A 23169-nucleotide genomic window follows, 5' to 3' on the forward strand; every position below is an offset into this window, starting at 1 on the left:
TATGTTTCCATCTGCATAAAAACTCTGCATGGGTGTTCAAATGCTGAGAAATAAAATTATAAAATTCATGGAGTTCTTTTGACTTAAGTGAAATACAAGGATAATTAATACCTATGTATATTCTCCTTTCAACTTGCAATGTCAGAGACAGGAAAAAAATGCCCAGAAACAAAACTTCATAAATACAGTTCTATACCTGCTTTTGGAACTGAAGAATGGTAGTGGAATCTACACACAGATGTTCACTGGGTACTCACCAACAAAGCCCCCTAAAAGATCTACTGGACAAAATTATCAAATATGTAAAGGCTGTAATATGTAAATTTCCACCTCAAGCCTCCATTTAAATGATTAATATTTTACTGACTTTCTGAACTTAGTTTATTATAATTCACTACCAAGTCACATAATATATAGATCAACAACCCTACCCACCCCTAGATGAAATAATAGCTTTCCAACACATACATATTGTGGAAATCTTGCTGTTAAAATGCCTTAAGCTCTGTTTGTTTGTTTATTTTTAAAAAACCAACTTGCAAGGCCAATGTAAGATTTTATGAAAGAGGTGAAATCATTTTAAACACAGACACACAATGAGTTTATTTATTTAGAAACTTGTTAAATAGAGTCTGGGAATTCAAATATTCAATGTTGACATTGTACAGAACTGGCCAGGAGCCAGAACCCAGTCTCCAGAGGGACCCATTGGACAAGGAATTCAAGCCTTTCTCTCCCTCCACTTGAGCTAAATAGGTAGAAGCCATTAGTTATACCCACAGCAATATCTGAACCACACTCAAATTAGCTGCCCTAGCCGGGGCACTTCAAAGCAGAATAAGTATGTTTAGCTCTTCACTGCTGAGCTATATGACACACAGTGAGCAACATGTCACACTTTGAAAGAGTTTTGTAAACAGTTTCTTCCCTGTGCAGAAACATCTCTGAAGCTTCTTGTACAGCATGTAGCAAAGGTAATTACCAAGAATTGCACTTTTTCATTTGCTGGGGTGGGGAGGAGAGTACCAATCTTCGTGGAAATGCGGTTTCTGGAAGGAGAAGCACTCAGCTTTCTGTCTCCCTGTCTTGTCTTCTGTTGGATCTGTTTGCCTCCTTTTGGTCCTCTTCCTTACTCTTGTCCTTACTACTCAGTCAGTCTCCTTGTGAATTCCCTGGTAAACTCAGAAGGCTAGAAGAGTGGGAAGGGAGAAATCTAATCTTAGAAATTCTGAGGCTGATGGCTAATGGAGTGGGTGAGTAGGAGGGAACTAATGATTCATACTGTGCCACCAGGAGAAAAGAAAAGCAGACCCCACAGATTACTTTGGAAAGTGCCTAGACAGCGTCTTCCAGCTGAGGAAGGGTTAACCACTGCTCCAGAAAAATGTGCCTTACTTCCTTTGATTGTGACTGTCCCCTCCCTTCCCATCTCCTCCCCTTACAGCCCCTTTCCCCTGCCTTGTGAAGTTGGAAAAGCGTCTGCCCTACCAGAGAATGAGTATGTTCTTGAGTCTCACACAAGTGTGTTCCTGGACCCAAAATGTGTAAATGTGCATGCAAGCACGGGTGTACACACATGCCAGGCATGAAGTACCCCTGACACTGGAGTGGCAAGAAGACTTCTGGCCACATTTCTGTGCCCTGGCTGAGGAGCCTGAGGAGCCAGGGTGTGGGGTTGCTTTTGGGGGCGGGGGACTGAGTGAGCACTGACACCCCCCCCCCATCCTGTTGGATCTCCTGCCTCATCCCTGAGATCCCTGAGGCCCCGTGGGTCCTATTCTCTCACCAGGAGGTTTGGAGAGGCAGGTTGGGGGCGGGGGGGCACAGTCAGCTCTCCTGAATAGGGCTCTGTCCCACGCTAGGTACCTTGGATATGGGAATAAGGGTGGCCAGAAACAAAGAAGTCGAGCCTCTCCACCTCGGAGCTGGCTTCCAGAGGAGGCAAAGTGCAGAGAAGCTTGAACAGAGGGGGCCAAGACTGGCATGCTGGGGCAACCAGCCAGAGCTCCCTGGCCCTCCTCATCCGAGGAGGACAGAGCCATGCATTTCAGCTGTGGCCTGGGCTAGGTCTCCTCTGCAGCCTTGGATCATCTCGTCCCAACTTCTGAAAATAAAGTAAAACAAACTCCCAAACACTCAGATACTCGAAGAGAAACTGCCTATAGACTCCTTGCCTTTGACTCAAAGAAAAAAAGGAAAGCAAAAGAAAGAAACCAAAAACGTCTTAGTACAACTGTGCTGATTTCTACTTCGGAAGGTCTGTCTGGTGAATGTCTGCGGGCAGAGGCAGCCAGGCCCAGGGGTGCAAGGGGAAGCCTAAACTGAGAAAGCCTGGGAGCTCGGCTACCTGGCAAACAACATGTTCATGTGCACACTGTCGCCAAGACCCAGTTTCCTCAGTGCCTACAAATAAAAACCTGGGAGAAGGGTAGCTTTCCAGTCCTGCTGGCTCTGCAGCTAATGAACCATCCCCTCCCCACAGTGCTGAGGAAGAGGGGAGAAAGCTAGGCTTAATTAACCTTCCCCTAAACACAGATTTGGAGTAGGGAGTGCAGGCACGAAACACCGCAATGCTCCAGGAAGACTGTACTCCAAGTGCCAAATGCAATAAAGAAGCCCTAAGCCGTGGTAATGGTCAAGTAATGGCAAGTAAACTGCCTTCCTAGAAGGGGCCTCGGCCTCCATCGGGAGACTGTGCTTCCTCCTCAAAGGCAGTCTGAAACAAACAAATAAAAGTTCATTTTAAAACTCAGCTCTGTTTTGATCTAAATTTCTGAAGGATGAAGGGAAGCCCAAGTAGACATACCATCTGAACTGGTCACATATTTCCTTTTTATCTTCGGTAATGACTGCTGAGGTGAGCAGTTTAAGGACAGGAGAAACATTGGCGTTTACCTTTCCAATTTCTGAGCCTGTTTTCATAGGGATCAAATGTAGATGTAGTAAGCTCCACACACAACCTCTAATAGTCTTCTGCATCTTTACAAGACTTCTGGGGGGCCAGTAGCTCAGGGGGTTACTCCCAGCAACTGCTTCATTGCTGTGATTGAAATCCTGCGGCTGTCAGTTTGGGGAAGTGGGGTGGGATGGGGGCAGTTTCAGTGCTTCAGGCTCTAGATGGTGGGGGGCAGACCCAGCCCCACTTCCTCCCCATCCATCAGGAGAGCTGCGCTGGCGTCTCTGGCACAGCCCAGGTGCTGTCCTAGCGGCCAAGGAAACGGCTGGGAAATCTCCCGCACTGCCAGCACCTCTTGGCTTTTATTTTTCTTTTCTTAAATATGGAAATTAAAAAGCCAGAGGTTTTAGACAGTGCATATGTCGATCTTGCTTTTCCATTCTCTATTTTAATTAAATTTTTAAATCTTCCCATATGCTTACAACGAATTTATCAGCTTAAACTACTGTGTAAAAAATAGAAGCCTCACAAGTTCCAAACTGAATTGTGCATTCAAGATCAGTGTAACTTCGGGGGGTATTTTCAGAGTATGTAGTCTCTGGTCTTGATCCATAGGCTTCTGTGCTATAGCCAAGACCAAGCCAGGATTTATGGCCACCAAAGAAATTTACAAGACAAGAAGAGTAACAAGCAACCCAGAAAACAACGATTTTTACTTGTTTCCACTGTAGTATTTACTTTTACCATGATACAGGCAGATTTGATTTTTATAATATGATGATCACCCTACCTCTTCCTAATCCAGAAAAAGAAACCACAGCAGACTGACCCAGCAAAGTTTTCGTTGGATGATTGCTCTGCAGGGGTCACCAACCTTCTCAGCCACTAGCCACTATGGCAAAGGAAATAGCGCTTTAAAATCCAAAAATCCGTAGTTTAAATGTGATTTGCTTTATTATTCAGATTGTAACTGAAAAATTGCACAAGGCAACTCTTCCGTCTTAGGAAGGCAGATGTGGCACCAACAGCTGGAGCCCTAAATGAGAATCTGAGGCTCAGCCCGGCAAAGTTTGTCCTGTTGGGATTTAGCAGAAAGCCGTCCGGCATCCTCACCGACGCTGGAGACAAAATAAATGCCTCCCACCCGCTGAACGCCAAGATCAGACACTAGACTTTCTTTCTGGATACTGAATGAGCTGTGGGTGCAAGAATATTTCACTGCAGCAGTGTTCAGTTGCTTGGCAATAAATTGAAAAAGTTGCTCAAGAAAATTCGAAATGTTTTGTGTTCTGCTTTCACTTCGGCGGATGCCTGGCAAAGAGGCGCGGCAAGAAGCCTTAGGCTTTCATTTCACAACTTCGGCTGGGCTGAAGCAGGCTCTCCACCCCATCCCAACAACACACACACACACACACACACACACAGAGCGCATTCACTCCTAACCTTTAGTCATTGAAGCCCTCCAGCTTCCAGGCATATGTACATTTATTCCCCCTTACATGAAAGTAACGACATCAGGCTCATTTAAAAGCAAACAATACCACTGGAGCGCTTTGACAGAGAAGTGAAATGAACAATATCCAAAAAAGAAACAGATGGATTGCTTATCCCCTTCAAAAAAGAGCCCTATATTTGAGTTGCTCCCTGACGCCAAAGAGAGAAAAAAATAAATATCAAGAGAGTGTGGGAGTGCTTGGGTGAGGACTGGATGAAGCTCTGGAAAGGGGCCTAGGATGGCAGCATCTCCAGGGGTACACCGCAGAGTCCCACCGCCGGCCGGCGAAGCCAGGCGCGCCGAGGTGCCGCTGCTTCCCGAAGGCTGCCGCCCAGACGCCGAGCACTCGGTTTCCACAGTGCAAAGCACTGGAGGGGGAGGCTGGAGACTTCACCGCGCAAGGACACCCCACCCAGCCCCTCGCTCTCACTCTCCAGTCCACAAACCAAACAATTAATTAGAGCGCTGTGTCTCCCGAAGTGTAAGTGTGAGGGGGAAGGCGGCCTGTCCTTCCGGATCGCCCCGCGGCCGCCCCGCGGCTCCAAGCCGCCGCGTCCCCTAGGCTCAGGGAGCAGCTTTTGAGCCAGCCCAGCCCGTCGCCGGCAGTCCCGGACTCCAGTCCGTCCGCCTGGGTCCGTTCGGGGGCAACGCACGACGGGTCGCCTAATACTTCTGCTGGAAAGGTGGGGGGTGGGTCCCGCGCCCCAAACCCAAGCGCCATGTCCCGCGTGACCGGGCTGCTCGGCACCCGCAGGCAGGGGGCGCCGGGGAGGGTTACTGACCCGGATCCCTAGATGCACCCCGAACGGAGCGAGGGACGCAGTCGCGCCCTCCCTGCGCCCCTACTCCCGGGCCGCCGCCCCCTGGGGGCCACTCGGCGCAGCGCCAGCCAGGCTCGCGGGTCGCAGCGCGCCCTCCCGGCCTCTCTATCCTCCGCGGCTGTGGCCGCTGGCCGCGCGCCCTCCACTTCCCGCTCTGCACAGTTCGGGGGCTCTCCTCTCCCCGCCTGCCCGCGCCTGCCCGCGGCTCCGCGCAGCCCGTCGCAGCGCTCCGTCGGTGCCCCCACCCCGCGCTGAGGGCGCCCCCCTTTGTCTGCCCCGCGCCCCTCCCCAGTCCTCCCGCCGGCCGCGCGCGCACGCCGCCAGCCAGAGCGAGCGCACAGCGCCCACTACTGCAGCCGCGGCTCGCCGCCGCCGCCGCCCGCCCGCCAGTGCAACTTCAGCGGCCGGCTCGCAACTTTTCCCAACTCCGCCGCCGCCGCCGCCCGCCACCGCCACCGCCACGGTTCCCTCCGAGTCTGCCACCAGCTCCAAAGCCAGAAACAAACCCGAGCTCGAAATGCTCCCTTTCCTCCCCTCCTCCCACACCCGGGACTAGCTGGTTGGCCAGAGGCGACTCTCCCCCGCCTGGGGAACCCGGAGGGAGGGAGGGGAGGGGGACACGCTCTCCTCTCTCCCCCCACCCCTTCGCGCTCGCTCGCGCGCTCTCCTCCCTCCCTCCCTCGGTTTTGCCGCCCCCGCCCCCGCCCCCACCCCCACCCCAGGGTTGCCACAGCTGGTCGCTGTGTGGATCTGAGCGCTGCCCGGGGTCCTCTGGCGCCCAAAGCAGGCGCGAGAGCGAGGGTGCCTGGTGCGAGGCTGGAACCGGCAGGTTGCTGGGGCTGCGCAGCGCCTGCCCTCCACCCGGCGCCCCGCGCAAGAGGCAGCCCGCGCTCCGTCCGGAGTCCTGGAGACAGATACGCAAGATGGCAGAGGAGGGGGAAAGCCAATAGAAAAGGGATATTGCACCTACTTGTGGCCAGTTTCCTTGCCCTGCCTTTGGATCTCATGCTGTGCCCAGTCCTGCAGCCGCTGGTGTGTGGTTGGGTTTTTTTTTTTCTTGGATCTTTTCCTTCTTTTGCTCTCTCGCTCGCTCCCTCCCTCTTTCTTTCTTTCTCTCTCTCTCTCTCTCTCTCTCTCTCTCACACACACACACACACACACACACACACACACACTTCCACACACTCTGTCTTTCCCTCTTTCACTCTCCCTCCCTCGCCCTTTCTTTCAATCCACACTCGCTATCTCTCTAGCATTGTCAGTTTGGACACCTTCGCACATGCGCGCTAGACGCCCCTCCAACATCTCAGCGCCGCCAAAAAAAGTTTGGAGCGATTTATCACTTTGATTTGGAGATCTTGTCAGATGGCAATCGCCGAGGAGGCGGAGAAAGGGAGCCACGGGGAGGGCTGCGGGGGGCGGGGAGCCAGTGCGGGGAGCTGGAGGGGGGCAGACACCTCGCCCAGGGGGAAGAAAAGGAATGAAAAGCCTTGGGCAGAGCATTGATTCCGTGTTGGAATCACCAGTGAGCCTGGGTTGTAACTATACTGGTGTTTATCCCGACATAATTGTAGAAAATTTTCTCTGCTATCCGTGGAGAAAGCAAGAAGTGGGGGAGGGTGGGTTTCAAAATAAATATTTCCTCTACTAAGGAACTAGGAGACAGGCTGGATCTCGGCGAATCATTCAGGACAAAGTGAGACTCCTCTTGAACTTGAGAACTCTGCTGCCTAAGTCTGTTACTGCTACAGAAGCTACTTGGGCTTCCACTTTCAAAGTCGGAAGCAAAATAAACGTTTCTTTCTTGATTCTAGGTGTAATCCCAGTGTTTGATGTTGTCCTTCGGACATTTCCGTATTCTGGTGCCATGGAATAGTAACAATCAGCCTTGATTTGCAGGTCCGGGCCAGCGCGGGCTATGACACCCAGGACCTCTTTGCTTCCCTGAGGTTGGCGGTCACCTTCCGGCCTCCCCATCGCCGCCTCGGTTGCCTCTCGCTACTGCTCGGCCGGCATTTTCCCTTATTCACTTAAACCTGCAACCTGTGGGGTCACGAGAAGGAGGAAAAGAAGAACAACCCCACACATACACAAGCGCCCTAAAAGTATACACTGTTGAAATTTGCTTTAATTACAGGATTTACCAAGGAAGTGGACCCGCAGAAAGGAGGGCAACTCCTAAAGGAATTAGATGTGTTCAAGGTATGAATCAATCCCAAATACGTACAGATTTTCTCTTGGTACAACCACCTTGCATTAAACAGTGTTGTTCAATACTTTCCATGTGCTATTTATGTTCCCATTAATATCTGTTGCAAATCCTGCCAGACACTATAAAAGAAAATCACCATCTTTTGGGGCTCTGCGTTACAACAATACATCTGTGATAGTCAAAGGAAAAGGAAAGCTGGTCTTAAAGCATGGGATACTAAAGGAGAAAGGCGCTGGACCATTGGGAATGCCCAGTTGCACCTGTTGGCATTAATGATCAAAACTAGGACCAGGAGTGTGCGACAGCTGATAGGACCTCCTCAGTATCCAGGGGAATCCAAATTTAAAGGATACCACCCTGACTAAAGATGTCTCTCTCTGTCTCTCTCCCTCCCCCCCTCCTTTCTCCCTCTCCCTCCCTTTGTCTGTCTGTCTCTCTCTCTCTGTCTGTCTCTGTCTGTCTGTCTCTGTCTGTCTGTCTCCCTTCTTCCAGAGCTGAGTAACTCTGGTAGCATTTGGCTGTAACATACAGATCCCTGAAGAAACAAGCTACAGGTCCTAAGAGACACAGAGGTGTAACCTTGAAACGTGAGGAAGGGAAGGGGGAGACGGGGAATTATACAAAGCAGAAGCGAAACAACTGAACGGAGGCTCTAAAAGGTGCCCACGTGGGTGAAAACCATCATCCCCCTGGACTAAAAGAGACACGTGGGGTTTTTTCCCCTTAGAACTGCCAATTTTGTTGCTTCACACATACAGGTGAGCATACTTACACATTTGATGTGTGCAAAAGCACAAGCCACTGCATTCTGTGTGGGTCTTCAGAGGTCTGCAACCCTAAAACTTCCCCCAAACACAAATGTATCGGTTCCCCTCATTTTAGAGGTGTCTTCCTTTTGACCAGTAAATCTGGGAGACTTGAAAATCTCTGAAAAGGATACAAAATCTCTAGGAAAACATACTAGGCTGATGGGCAAGTTCTTACTGAAGTTCTTACAGCTGGTCTGGTCAGTGTGAGAAACTCTGGGGGAGCACTGCTCAAAGGACACAGCACTGGGCGAGCCTACCTGGACGACCCTACCTGTCCAAACCTAAAGTGCCTTGGCCTCTGCAAGGAAAAGAGGTGGAGTCCGCCAAGACCTGGCACCCAGGCTGCCCCCAGCAGCAGGAAGTTCTGCCTGGAGTTTTCCTCTCACCTGCCCACCCTGAGGAGCTTTTAAAAAGAAAAAGGAGCTGCCCCCTTCCCTCCCCTACACACTTCCCGTTAATTCCGAGCACCCCATCCCCCAGGGAGTCTATCTATATTTGGGTTCCCTTGGAGAGGAGTAAAGAGGTCTGCGGGAATTTAGTAGGAAAGAACAGAATCATGGAACCAAACCCTGAAATTAAATATAAGATCCACATGTGAAACTGGGCTTCTTGTTTCTGCTGAGAAATTACACACCACGTGGTGGGCTGGAGGGGGTCTGTGACGGGAACTAGACCAAGGGGAAGGCGGAGTAAATCAAATCCGAGTCTCCGAACCCCCAAGTGTGAAGGTCCTGGTCCGGTCAGTGTGAGGGTCTGATTTCCCTAGAAAGGCGTGGGGGGTGACAGTGGGGCACAGAGAGAGCACGCTCCCTTTTGATTTTAAAGCTCCGGGGTTGCAATGAATTCAGTAGAGGAGTCTTTCTCCCTGATCTTTCTAAGGTTTTGGAACACAACAGAATCTGAGCTCATCTAACTGAAATAATAAACACAAAACCTTCCGTATTCCCAGGCTAAGGCATTGCGAAAAGACAAGGCATTATTCTTTTTAAAATGCATAAATAGAGTATTCACAATACCATCACTATTAAATTTTCAAATCTGAAAAGTAGGTTTCTTTTCCTTTTGGTTTTTTTCTCTCTTTCTCAAGAATTTGTTTTCTGCCCTAAGTGTGAGCTAATAAAAGAACTAGGTTGCTAGTTCACATGTGCTTAACCTACGGGAGCAAACGCCCAGGCACAGCCGCGGCACGCACCGCCTGCAGCTTCGCAGTCCCAGCCCGACGGCCGCGAGAATTCCCATTCCCAAGGGCCTGGACCCCGTCAGGTCCACCTGTCCCCAGTCCCAGCCATGAGATCCAAGCAGGTGACTTTGTGTACGGTCCCCTGGAGTTCCCGACACCCTCTGACGGTCGTCTAAGCTATGGCTGTCCCTAAAGAAAAGAGGCCTCCAACAAGTTGTCCAAGCTGCCTTAGCGGCCTGCCCCCACCTCCCTCCGGTGCTCCCCCTCCCGAAATTCGTTTCCTTGGGAATGAGGGGGAGTCGCTTGGGTCCTAAAGTCTTCTCGAGTTTCCTCCCACCCCAGCGACCATCCTAGAAGCAGCGCCTTTTTGGAAAGTCGATGAGTTTATAGGCAGTTTGGGTTTGATTGGGTTTGGGTTTGGGTTTGTTGTTTTAAGCAATAATTGGGGGGAGGGTTCTAGATGGAAGTTGGGAGCAAGATGTGAAGAGGAAAACAGACAAGTATATCCCTCCTCAACTGTGTTTAATTACAACTAGAAGCGGCAAAGAACCGGTTTTCAGTACATTACATGCAGCAGGACATTTTCCTTTCCTCGTATAATAATTGAGCTAGCCCCACAGTATCTTTGGAATAAAGTTCGAATTCTCTATGGAGGTATTTCTTGGCCTATTGTCTTTGTGCAGTGAACTTTACGTTGTGCTATTTAATCGCAAACTATATTCTCCTTGCTACCAGCAAGATTAATTTAATCATTGTAATGCAATTATTAATACTGTTTACCCAACGCTGGGTTTCAGGTTGGCTGTTAAGAAATTAAAATCTCGCTGGGTGACCAGAGCTAGGCAGGGGTTTCTTCATGTTGAAATGAAACAGTCCTCTTTATTTAGTCTCAGAGCTCCAGCTTTCGGCCACGGGCTCAATTAGCCAAAATGGAAACAATTTTCATTCATTGCAATAACTCACTGTTCTAGAGATCGCTTTCAAAATATACACTTTATTATTATACGCTGACCTCGGTGGCGTGGAGTGGCAATAAAAGAAAGAGGCAGGGAGATCTATCTAGCCCCCTTGGGCTATAATTATTAGAAATTAATTGGGTTCAGGACCCTGGGTAGCCTAGCTAAATTAATAGCTTGTCTAGTGGTCTAAATCCGAATTTTCAGTTCACAAGAGAGAAAGGGAGAGAGTCACGGACATGAATTGCAGACCCAAGGGACGCCTGAGTTTACTTGCAAGACACTGATCTATTAAAGTGTCCAGAATACATTTGAGTTGGACTGAGGGGGACGGAGACGGAGGGGGCGGGGGCGACATGAAAGAAAGGAACAAGATGAGGCGGAGGCTGCGAGTGAGTAAAAAAGGTCTTGAGTTGATTTTATTCGATTTTTCTTGTCTGCATTGTTTTCGGGAGGGGTTGCATTTAGGGGTTAAAATAAAAAATAAAGATCCCGTGTACTCGGAGCTGTCGTGCCGGAGTAAAAGTGAAAAGGGAGCCTTAGGCAAAAGGAAATTACTGCGAGCCCGCGTGACCTTTCAGGGAGGTAATCAATCAAGTGATCAACAGGGATATTTATCATCGCTCTATAGGACTACTTCGGCCCGCTCGGGCGGGGTGGGGGTGGGGCGCAGGAGGAGGGTGGAGACACGCGCGCACTCGCACACACTCACAAAAGTTTTAACAAACCCGATAAGCCTCGAGACAGAACGCGTAGGCTTTAATAAGTGTTAAGACTGCTGCTTTTGTTTGACGTCCTGGGAGAAACGCGCACGCGGCCCCGCGCACCGGGCCAGGCGCGCATCCCGGCGTCGGCGGCCGGCGGAGGCGCTGACTTCGAACCGAGCGCCGCGCGGCCCCGGCGAGGGCGGCCAGCTCGCTCGCTCCGCGCCTCCAACGCTGCGGGGCGGCCGCGGCGGGCGGGCTGAGCCGGCTCTGCCGGAGGCGCGGGGCGGCGGGCGCGCCCGGGACGGGCTTCTCCTCTTCCTGCGAAATCCTCGCGCCGCCCGCGCAGCTGCGCCCCGAGCCAACCGGGCCCCGCGAGCCACGGGCGGCGGCTCGCGCGTTTTTGCCGGGTTACCTTCCTCCTTGTAAAGCTCTCCGTTTGGTAAATCGCGTTTGTTCCCGGGCTTCTTACAAACGTTCAGGGTTAACAGCAGTCTTGCTCCCTCCCCCTGCCGCGTGACAAGCCCCATCGTCGCGAGTGTGCACGTTTAGAGGACCGGTGGTTGCCGGTTGGCGATGATGACGACGGTGATGAGGATATAAATAGTCGGTTCCCAATCTACCCCCCCCACCCCGGCTCGGGGAATTATGATCAGCAGTCCCCTGGAGACCAGGTCCGCCGCAGACTGGCCCCGGGACGGAGAACTATTTCCCGCCGGGTTACGGAACGCTGGGGTGATGCGCGCCGCCTCCCAGGTAGCGCGCCGCGGCTCCCGCGGGTGGGAATGTGGGGCCGCGCGGGGCTGCGCCAAGGCCGCGCGGGTTGGCACCAGCTGCGGCGAACTCCGCCGCCCCGCCCGCCGCGCCGCTCGGCTCGGCTCGGCTCGGGCGCTTTCTGCAGCGCCGCCGCGCGGCCTCCTCCCGCACAGCCTGGTCTGCGGCGCCCCCGCCTGGTTTCCGCGGCGGCGGCGGCTCCAGCTGTGCACGGTAGCCGCCTGGGCGTGGGGGTGGGAAACAGCTGGAGCGCCCCGGGGAAGCGCGGGGTGGGTGGAGAGGAACCCAGCGAGGGGGATTACAAGGCGAGCAACTCCCGGCGCTGCTACCGGTGTGGTTCAGGAGGAGCAGATTCCCAGAGGCCCAGAGCACTACCCTCTGGGAAATGCAGCTGCAACAAGAAACCAGGCTGCTGGTGTGCTGTGCGATGCCCGGAGTCCTCTTCGCATCCCTTCTACTCTTACAAAAATGTTTCTAAAGCTTAAGATGCATAAAAGTCGCCCGGAGCTCTTGTTAAAATGCAGATTCTGGTGCGTAAGTGTACAGTGAGGCCCGAGCCCTCAGCATGCCTTAACACGCTTCCAGGTGAATCGGATGCTCCTGGAAAGCGTGACCGACGTCAAACATGGGTCGTACTTCATTAGAAAATCAAAATCGACATTTCAAACACGTGATTCGCTTGAACAGTGAAGTTTCAGACGGTCTGTCCTGGAATGTGCCTGGCTAGGTTTTCTGTCCTTCTGTCTTTTTAAATCAGCACACCTTCAAGATGAAATCTCATTCCAAATCCCTTAGAGCCGGTAAAAGCTACATCTCATCTGACCCGCTGTAGAATCCCTGGAACCCTTATCCATGGGCCTCTGGCTTTAGAGGCCGAATGCTACTGATGAGACTTTTAGGATTCTTGTCTGATTAATAACACTTTTCCCACTTCCCTGTCACCTCCCAGTATTTTGTTGCCACGTCTATGGCATTTATTTCTCCTTCCTTAATTAGAAGGTTTTTGGTTACACATCTTCCTGCCTCTGTCAGCTGTGGGTTCTTGAAACAGACAATGCATTAAATTCTCCAAACTTTGACTTTTCATCTGCATCATGGATATAGTCATTCCTTTCTGCGTAAGATTAATATATTAAAATGTTTTAGAAGCCATAGCTGCTACTGCTTTTAAAAATGGAGTATTCAGAATTCAAAGCCATTATACATTATAAATAAATTCTGAAGCAGTAAGATAGAATTGTAAAGACCTTGTGGGTCAACCTGTTCAAGTTTCAAATACCAATACTACATTTTACCAGCTAGGTAGCCTAGGGCAAATTACTAAGCTTAGCTAAGCGTCTTTTTTTTTCTTGTGTATCATGGCAATAATCATGTATACCTTGCAAGATTATTGTGAGTATTAAACCTAATGCATACAAAATGTCTACCACAGTGCCTGCTGCTTATATTAGTGATGTAACAAATGGGAATGTTTAGCAGTCCACGCTCTAATATTCAATAATTTGGCAAAATCTAAGGCTTCTATGGTGTGAATGTGTGTGCCAGGGATCTTAGATACTATCTTTTTCAGTCCCATTTGTAAAAAGATACTTTTTTCTTGCCCAGCAGACTTTCCTAGAATAAATGAAGCAGGAGGGCATTGAGATACATAAAACTGCCTCTTGCAACTTCATCTTAACACTGCAATGTGAATGGGTATGTGTGTATATCTCTCTGTGTGTATGTTTAACTAGATATTTCTAAGGGACTCCTGTGTATCTATGCACTGGAAAATCAGTTTCCCAATACCCAGCTGCTTTCAGTATAAGTCAGCATTACCCTCGGCTCATCTCACACAAGGAGAATTCTGTCCATTTCCCAGACAGCCTGAAACAACAGACCCTGGGCCACGTGGTGAGGGCCACTGAAACTTGCAGACAGATACATCGCTCTTCCCCCAGCCTTACAATCCCGTCTTTTTTCACAACACACACAAAGCTGGCATTTGAAGATGTGTAATGTTTGTTGGCTACCACATTCTCCTCTGTGAAATGAAAGTCACAGTGACAATTCAAAGATAAAGTGATTTTTAACAGAATAAGTGTGCTTTTTTTACTCTTTTTAAAATGCTTTTACATGTTTTTGTCTAGTGTTTTTTAAATTTGCATTTCCATGAATCTGATTGTTGCCCTTATTTTTATACATCAATACAGGTGTGCCCTGGGTTATTAAAAGCTACATCATAGTGTGATTATTTACTCCATACTATTTGGTTAAATAATGAGTTTCCTTGGGACATTTAAATGATGATTTGACTTACGAACACTTGATTTGTACTCATTTTTCCCGGAAACATAACTACTGAGGTGACTCTTTGTTTTCTTTAAATGATGATGTGGGTCCCATAGCAAAAATTTCAAAATCTCTCCGAAGGTTAAGACAAGGAATCATACTACAAGTCTAGGATTGGAAATGATACAATTTCTGTGTAGGGAATCAACTGGACACAGAAGAAACTGTAGGAACGGAACTTGAATTACCAGCTTTAAGGACCCAGACAGGCCAGAAGTCTGACATGTGACAGGATTTGGACTCCAATTTTTTTTTTAAATACAATGTATTTATACTATATTTATACTACATTTTCCAAATGAATTCTATGTATACTGTTGAATAATACTTTTTAAAACCGTGTAAGAACTCCTGGTGAACAGAAGAACTGAAGACTAATTTTAAAATTGGTCTGGGGTTACACCTACATCTCTGGGGAAAACATCATCATCCACTTCATATGTAGGCTTTCACTTGGTTGATTGGCATTGAACTGGAACTCTGATGTTGGGCATCTGGCAGTGTTAGGTCCTTAAACAGTTCACATCTGGGAGGAGCGGAAACACCAATATAGAGAAGCCAAAATAGTAAACAATATTTTGATGTACTTCTTTCTCTTGTGTTAAGGATCTACTGAGAAGTACAATACATTTATGTCCAAAATCTTTATCAAATTAAGTGGACAGCTTGGTGCCTCTTGTGCCTCTCCAAGTGGCAACATACAGTCTACTGAGCTCCAGGAGCCTCTTTTTTTAACCCATTCTATACAGCCCTGCTGCTCAATCTTCCTAAGGCACAGTTCTGATACTGCTATTTCCCTGCTTTGAAATTTAAGATTCTCCAATTATTTTCAAGAGAAAGCTCAAAACTTTGCCTTTGGGGCTGGAGGTTTAGCTCAGCAGCATAAGTGCCTGACTTCCAAGCAGGTAGTCGTGAGTTCAATCCCCGGTACCTATAAAAAGGAAAAAGACAAAAAAAAAAAAAAAAAAAAAAAAAAAAAAACTTTGCCTTTTATTCAACAGTGTTCTCTGAAAGGTAAATAGCAAGAAAGATAGGAAAACATAAGGTTTCCACCAAAAGAATTGGGAATCTTGGTCTGCCTGGGTCATGGGATTGAAGAAGGGAGTTTTTGGGAAATAGGTTTAGAAAGATGAATTGAGCGCGTGCCATAAAGGGCTCTGAGTGAAAGGCAAATATTTGAGGCTGTCTTGAAGATAACTGAAGAATCTTGAAGACTCTGTATTAGAGGATGGCATACCAGAATTGAGAGGGTAAGCAGGTAGTGATGCATAAAGCAGATGGTACTGTTTCTTCATACATTCAATTCACCCATCTTTTGAGATCCAAGACAAATACCACCTACTCCAATATGGTGAGATGATTCTTCCAAATGAAAGCAATAACCAGTCTCCTCCCATTAGCATTTTTACTTGCATGGTACTTTTATCTACTATCTCTCTGCATAAACTGCAAATTTCTTGAGAGGACACTTGTATCAAACTTGTGCATCACTGCTAAAGCACATCATTTTTAGAAGTTGTACTTTCTAAATGAAAGGTTTTTCAGTTTGAGTTGCATTGGTTTGGTTAGTTTTTTAAGACAACGTCTTTTTGAGGCAAGGTTTTCTTTGAGACAAGGTCTCACTGTTTAGTCCAGGCTGGTCTTGAACCTCAGACTTTAGCTTTGGCTGGCCTCAAAACTCAAGTTATCTTTCTGCCTCAGCCACCTAAGTACTGGAAGAGCTTTTCTTTCTTTTTTTTTTTTTTAATTTAAAGAAAAAACAAAACAGAAAAAGGTTAGAAATAATACATAATTTCAAAAAAAAAGTAAGAAATCACTAGTTGATAAATTACATATTGTCCTCTTAGAAATAGTTGTTCAAGTTACAAAAGTAAAGCGTACAAAGTGAACATTTAAACAGCCAGACTGCCAACAGTTCTGTTGAACTATCTAAAAAAACTGAGTAATATGGTTATCAATCCTATACACTTAAACACACATGCAGTTATATCCTTTAGAGCACTTTCTTTTCCTCTCTTTTTTACAATAGCAATTATACATTTTGGGTTTTATTACTCCTACATTTCTTACTACTTTTTACACTTAGAGACACAATGTGATATTTATAAATATAATTCTTATTTGTTTCACTAATGAGGATAGCCTCAAGAGCTTTCTTTTTTTTTTTTTTTTTTTTGTACCAGGGATCCACTCACGACCTCACACTTGCCAGGCAGGCGCTTATGCTAAATCCCTAGCCCGAGCTTTTCATTTTTAAACAATGTTTAGAAAATGTTCTATGTTACCTTTTTTAATACGTCTTGCCTTTCAGCCTCTCAATTCTCTTTCTTGTTCTCTAATTAGATATATAATGGATCTTCTTGCTCTATCTTCTGACATTTCTTAGCCCCTCTTTAGCCCCTCTGTTATAAATTCTATCTCTTTGTGCTTAATTATTAATAATGCCTTCAGGCCTATATTCAAGTTCTTCAATCCTGTCTTTAGTTTTATCCAGTAAGATATTTAACCCAGTTAAACTTTAATTCAATTATTTTTTAATTTCTACAATTTATATTTTGTTCTTTTTAAAAGCATGGAGTTCTCTTTTCACAATGTTTTGTTATCTTTTTAATTCTGATCACAGTGCTAAGGTTTTTTTTCTTTTTTTTTTTTGGAGGGTTTTTTGTGCTTGTATGTGTATATGTGTTGTGGTGGTGTTTTTTCTTTTCTTTTTTTTTTTTTAATCTTTTGGAGACAGGGTCTTGCTGCGCAGTTCAGGCTGGCCTTGAACTCACTGATCGCGAACTAGTTACAGTCCTCCTGCTTCAGTCTCCTGAGTGTTGGGATTACAGGTGTGTGATAAGTTTTTACATATAAACTTTTTTTAATCTGAAAGCTCTATTTAAAGTTTCTAGAGATGTAATCCTTCTGTTGTATCTATTCCAATAATTGTTGCCGAGGCACATTGTTTTAACATATTTTAGAATTTTAAATTTTGAGTTTACCTTCAGCAAGACTTTCTGGGAAATCATATATGAAATTACTTGACAACATCCTTGCAGAATGATTCTACATTTCCTTTTATCAGATAATCCAGTGGCATCAGTTTTTGCCATTAATTTGTCAGCCAGAGGCTTCCCCAAACCATAGAGGAAATGCAATTGGAATCACAGACAAGGGTGGGAGCAGCCTGTAGGGGAGAACTGTGAGAAGACACTTTCCTTTTTGACCTTGAGGCCAGATTTTAAAAAAAGAAAAAGCCTCCTTAGTATCTTTTTTTTTCTGATGAGCTGATGATTTCCTAGATCAACCTTTCATGAACAGGGCAGCTGGCCGGTAGGCTAGCTTGATGCAAGTGTTATTAACTCATGAGGGCCAAAGCTGTGTTACCAATTCACAGGGGTTTAAAATCTAAGCCCTGAGTTATCAGTCCTCCCATTCCCACAACCACAAGCCAGCAGGAGTTGGATTCCCTTTCAGGTTTGGCCCCAGACAGAGACTCTTCTTACTTTAATTCAAGAAGATTTATCGGTTATTGAGCAGGATGATTCAGTGATTTATGAAGGAAATGACTGTAGACCATTTATTCCATAAAAATACTGGGAAACCTAGACATGAATACAGCTTTGGTGGTTTACTGTTAGTGAGTTTCAGTTTCAATTTTTTTCTTGAATTCTTTTATTTAAACGAATTTTCTAGTTTCCAAAACAAAGGGGGAAACAAATGTCACTTATAAGTAGAATCACAAAAATAGCTTTTTCACGTGTTTTTAATCAGTTTAAAATCCCTCTCCCCGCCTTTTTTCTCTGGCCATCAAAATCATATTCAGCCTTCAGGCGTCATCTCAGATCAGTCTTCTTCCTAATATTTTCCATGATGATAATAATAACTACAAAACAACCATGACTACTACTAAGTGTTAAGCACTTCACTGGCATTTTGTATTTATTAGCTTATTTTTCTAAATTACTGTATGTCATTTTAAACCCCATTGCATAGGTGAAGAGACTGATGTTCCTAAAAGTTAAGTGACCTTTTAAATTAAACCCAGGAGCAGTCTCTCATGCGTTCTCTAACAGCTCTGGGTAAACCCAGCCTTCAAGCTATCTCAGCACAGAAACCAGTCAGGTGAAGGAAGTCTCCAGAAGAGCCCAGCCTCCAGCTGTTGGGGTTACCTCCCAATGTCTGAATCTTCCCAGCTGAGATCTGTCTCAGATAATGGGTAGCAGAGATAAGCAACATACCTCCTGAAAGTAATCAAAATGATCATTGCTTCACATCACTGTGCTGTGTCTGTGGTGCAACAGTAAATAACTGGAGTGCTGCTTTTATTTGGCTTGGCTGGTAGGAATAGGCATACCCTGGTTAGATCCAAAGCCTTTGGAGGTTAGCTGCTGGCAAAAGGAAGCTCCTTTCCCCTACTGATAAGGATCTTGTGGCAAGTGGCTCCCCTCATGCAGAATCACATGTACGCCTGTGGACTTCAGCATCTGCACACATGTTGAGTATTTGGCCTATACCTTTGTGTTGAATCTGTCTTACTGAACTTCTGTCCTTGTCCAAACCTGAACCCAGCAGTGGCTTTTAGTTCATTGTTGCCCTTCCCTTTTCTTGGAGCTGGACTTGGCCTTTTGTGCCCCTCACACTGACTCTGGCACACCTGCAGCAGCCCAGCCACTCTCCTGTCATAGTCTGCCACTTCCCAGAAACCCCAGTGCCCATTCTCCCTCTCACTCAGGACTGCTGAAAGACTGATTCTGACTAGGGTGGCAGCCAAGCTTTGCCTTCTTGGACTTGGTGACTTGGGACTCTGCCTGCCTCCTTGGAAAAGGACAATTTTTTTTTTTCACTTCTAGCCATCCTACCCAGTATGGCTCTTTGCCGTATCATGAGTTGTTAGCAAATAGCATTGCTAGGACTGTTCTCTTCATTGCAGTTAGGCTCACTAAATTGTCTAACAGCAGATACATCTGCAGAGACATGGAGGCAAAATGAATAATGTGAGGCAGTGTCACCAGGGGGGCAATTGGATCTCTCTAAAGCTCAGCAGCCAAGGCATTAGGAAATTCTGGGTCACATGCTGGAATTTCTGGCATCTGGTCCCAAGCATTCATGTTAAGAAGTAGGCAGAGAGGAGGCTGGGGATTTAGCTCAGCGGCATAAGCATCAACCTTGCAAGCAGGCAGTCATGAGTTCGATCCCTCGTACTGATAAAAACGAAAAAGATAAAAAAAAAAAAAAAAGAAGTAGGCAGAGAAAGCTGGATGTTTTGCTATGTGTGTCCTGAGCTATGGGATGAATTTCTTCTGGTTGCAATGTGAATTGAAGCATCCAAGCCTGGTTCTTTGGTCTTCCCAGAGATCTGCATTGCTTTGCTCTCCATTGCTGTGCTCTCCATTGCTGGATACAGTCCCCAACTCCCATGACTTGAAGAAGAGGTTTATGTGGCTCACAGTTCAGGGAATTCAGTCCATGGTCAACAGGCTCCACACAGGAGCATGATGACAGAAGGACGTAGTAGAAGAAAGCTTCTCATTTCATGGCAGCCAGGAAACAGAGTAGTCAAGGGGCAAAATACACTACTCAAGGCTATGTCTCCATGACCCACCCAGATAAACCCAGGAGTATGCTTTACTAATCAGCTAGGCAATGCCAATGAAATTGACATATCAGATTAATGATCAATGTATCAGTCAGTGTTATATTAGAGAAACAGATATATCACAAGATATACAAAGGATTATATAAGGGATTTCTAGACTGGTTTACAATGGTCACCCAGAGTCAAATGTGGAAGTACACAGAGGACACACTGGAGACGAAAGGATTTAGTCCAAGGTCTGGAATTCACTGCAGTGTCCCATGCAAGTCTGTTTTGGAAGCCGATAGGTCTGTGACAGAGGCTGAACAATCTATGCCAGAAGGCTAGACAGTCCAAGGCAAACGCCAGAGTCTGTGTTAGAAGGCAGGAGATGATGTCCAAGCTGAAGGTGAAGACCGAAGCTCCTCTGAAGAACAGAAGCAAGTCCATCCCATGTCTTTCTTCTTTTAGCCAGGTAAGCAGCTGCCCTGGGGTGTAGGATTGTTGAGCCGACTTAGTTAAGGTTCTAAACTTCCCAAGTTGACACAGTCAGGGTCAGGGATTTAGTTCAGTGGTGTAAGCACCTTCCTGGCAAGTGCAAATTCAATTCCCAGTACCAAAAAAAAAAAAAAAAAAAAAGTTGACACAATCAACCATTACAATCACATTGTCTAATAACTTAATAAAAATCTTCTTATACCAGATGGTATAAGGGCTGATTATTTTATCTGCAATTAAGAACACTGAATTGTCATCTTCCAATATCTTGTGATACTATGAATCACTCAAAAACCTTAAAACTATAGGCTGTTTATTTAAGTTTTGTTTGCAGGTCCTGACAAAAAGTACTACTAACATTGAAAATCTACTGTAAGCTTTATTGTGGTAGTAGAAAGTTAGTAAGTACTATGCAGTAATGTTAAAAAAATGGCTAACCAATCAGATATAACATACTCAAGGCTGATGTATTCACTAAAAATTTTAATGTTAATACTAATAATGTTAAATAATAGTACTACACTGCTAATGAATTATTTTAACTTTTAAAATAAAATTTAAATTTATGATTCACTGTAAAGGTTCATATTTACTTTCCTTTTGAAATGTTATTTTCAGGAGATGTTTTAAAGGAATGTTATATGTATTTTATAGTAATATACATATGTAATTTATGATTATTTATTTTGGAAATGCACAACAAAAATGTTTTTTACTCCCTAGGATGCATGATTAGAAGGTGCAGAGCCAGTCATGGAGGCACGTGCCTGTCATCCCAGCATTTGAGGAGATGAAGCAGAAGGATTGCAAGTTTGAGGCCAGTCTGCGCCACTTGAGATTATCTTGAAATAAAGTTTTAATAAAGGGCTGGGAATGTACTTAAGCGCTAGAATACTTGCTTAGCAGGTAGGAGACCCAGAGTTCAATACACAGTACCACTACCACCAAAAACACAAAAGCTCAGAATCCACTGCTGAGGATTCTTAAGGAAATTTCAGAATAAAATGCTTAAAGAACATTTCTAGTCAAATAATTTGTGAAATTTTTTTTGAAGACAGAAATCTTTCTTCAAAAATGTCATACCATCAAGACAAACAAGATGCTTCATTAGGATCTCTCATCTACTCTTCTCTTGAAGACTCCTAAGGGGCACTGCTTGCAAACTATTGATAAATTAGACCTTTTTCATTTTACTGATTAGGAAGTCAATACCCAGAAAGGCAATGACTTAGCAAGGGTTATTTGATGGCTAGATCAGGGTTCAACCCACATTTTCTGTACCTCCTGAAAATCTTTTTTGACCAAAAGTCTTTCCAACCCAGGCAGTGTGGGGCATACGTGTAATCCCAGCACTCCAGGAGTCTGAGGCAGGAGCATCACAAATTTGAGCCCAGATAGAACTTGTCTCAAAATAAAAATACATTATAATAATAACATTATTGTACATTAGTAATACATACAATAATAACATTAATAAAAAATTCTAAAGGACTTGAGATGTAACTCAGTACAAAGTCTTTGCATTAAGTCCATAGTACCTCAAAAAATTTAAGTCTTCTACTGTAAGACATTATTTCATTTAAATGCTAAAGTCTGAAGATATTGTAGTGATGCTTTTCAGTTTTTATCTCCATTTTGGTTCTGATATGTCGAAAGCTGCTTGCAAATATGAGGTTAGGGAACATCCGAGAAGCTAAAGAGGAACGCAAAAGGGTCCCTGCTCACCAGCCCCACCCTCAGCACCTCCAAGCTAAGCTGTTCATGTTAAAGCTTTAGAAAGTGAGCTCACTGTACATTCTGCTTTTGCTATCTTGCCTGTTGGCTTTAGTCAAAAGAAGCTGGGTTGGAAGCCCAGCCAAACCCTTTCCTGGATGTAATCAAAGTAACGCTGTCATGGGATAGAAATGTGGCATCATCAGAACCTCTGGTCTCTTGTTCACACGTGCAGACTCTAACCAGCAAAGAAATAAACTGTGCTGACTACAAGCAAATATCTGAGATTGATGACAGAGGTAATAAAAATAGTCCTCTCCCTGCTGAACACAACCAGTAAGTCAACAGTTAAAAAGGGATAGCTTTAAGAATAAGCAGTGCATTAGCTCTTGTCAATGAGATTCCTTTTGGCAGTAATATATTCTGGGGATTAAGTTAAACCAAATGTTTGTAACAATGGAAATGTGCTCATGTTAACAGTTAGGGTTATTGTCCCAGTGAATATTTATTGTAGTTGCATTTGAATTTGCCCTTTTGGACAATGTTTGATCATTTTTGCCTCTTTATGATAAATTCAACTTTAAACTAAAGCCAATAGAAAGCATCCTTTGACAGTTTTCTCTCATAGTTTTCTTTCATAGTTTATTTTCTTTTAAGATCTTTCTTTTGAGGGGCTGCTGTCCCATTGCCCAAACAGTGACAACAGCAAAGTGAGAGCCCTGCTTGAGCACGTTCTGTAGGATTTTCAGGCCACAGGTGCCCCTGTGTTGGTGCCCATGAGTTTTGGACCCAGCCACGGCTGGATATTAAATGGCATTTTTCTTTGACTACTCTGTTTTTGCATCTTAATTCTGTCACTCAGTTCCTTTGTGGTCATCCAGGTAAGTAAGAGGTACAGCATTTGCACTGCAGCCTGGGACCTTGTCTCTCTGGGTGTTGACCCCCAGGAGCTATGCAGAAAGACCTATCATCTGTAATCTCTGTGAAGCAAGCCTTCTGGTGCGCCCCTGACAATTTCCAACTGCAGAATTCAGCAAGACAGGGGCTGAGGGTGTGACTCAAAGCTTGAGAAATTGTCTGACATGCTCAAGGTCCTCAGTTCAATCCCCAGCATTAGCAAAAAGAAAAAAAGTAAAGAAACAAATAAGCAAAAAGAATCTAGTGATATGCATCTCAAACATACCTTATTACACTGATACAGTATTTTTGTGACTTGGTCT

At 45.7% G+C, this 23169-nt stretch overlaps 1 protein-coding gene across 10 annotated transcripts in view; it reads right to left on the minus strand.

Annotated features, from left to right (window-relative positions):
• Mecom (MDS1 and EVI1 complex locus) overlaps positions 1 to 7752 on the minus strand; it is a 533468-nt gene extending 525716 nt beyond the window's left edge. For 2 of the 10 annotated variants that reach the window (XM_003463516.5, XM_013145500.3), the window contains exon 1: positions 6183 to 6555. In XM_003463516.5, the coding sequence (XP_003463564.3) occupies positions 6183 to 6219 (37 nt within the window). In that variant the 5' untranslated portion in view covers positions 6220 to 6555. Of the gene's footprint in view, positions 1 to 6182 lie in introns of all 10 variants that reach the window. The other 8 variants (XM_013145501.3, XM_013145498.3, XM_005000772.4 and 5 more) reach the window with 8 other exon arrangements.
• Positions 7753 to 23169: the final 15417 nt, after the last annotated feature.

The sequence above is a fragment of the Cavia porcellus genome, unplaced genomic scaffold, assembly GCF_034190915.1.
Source record: "Cavia porcellus strain 051 isolate PalLab524CR breed Dunkin Hartley unplaced genomic scaffold, mCavPor4.1 scaffold_17, whole genome shotgun sequence".
NCBI classification, from domain to species: Eukaryota; Metazoa; Chordata; class Mammalia; order Rodentia; family Caviidae; genus Cavia; species Cavia porcellus.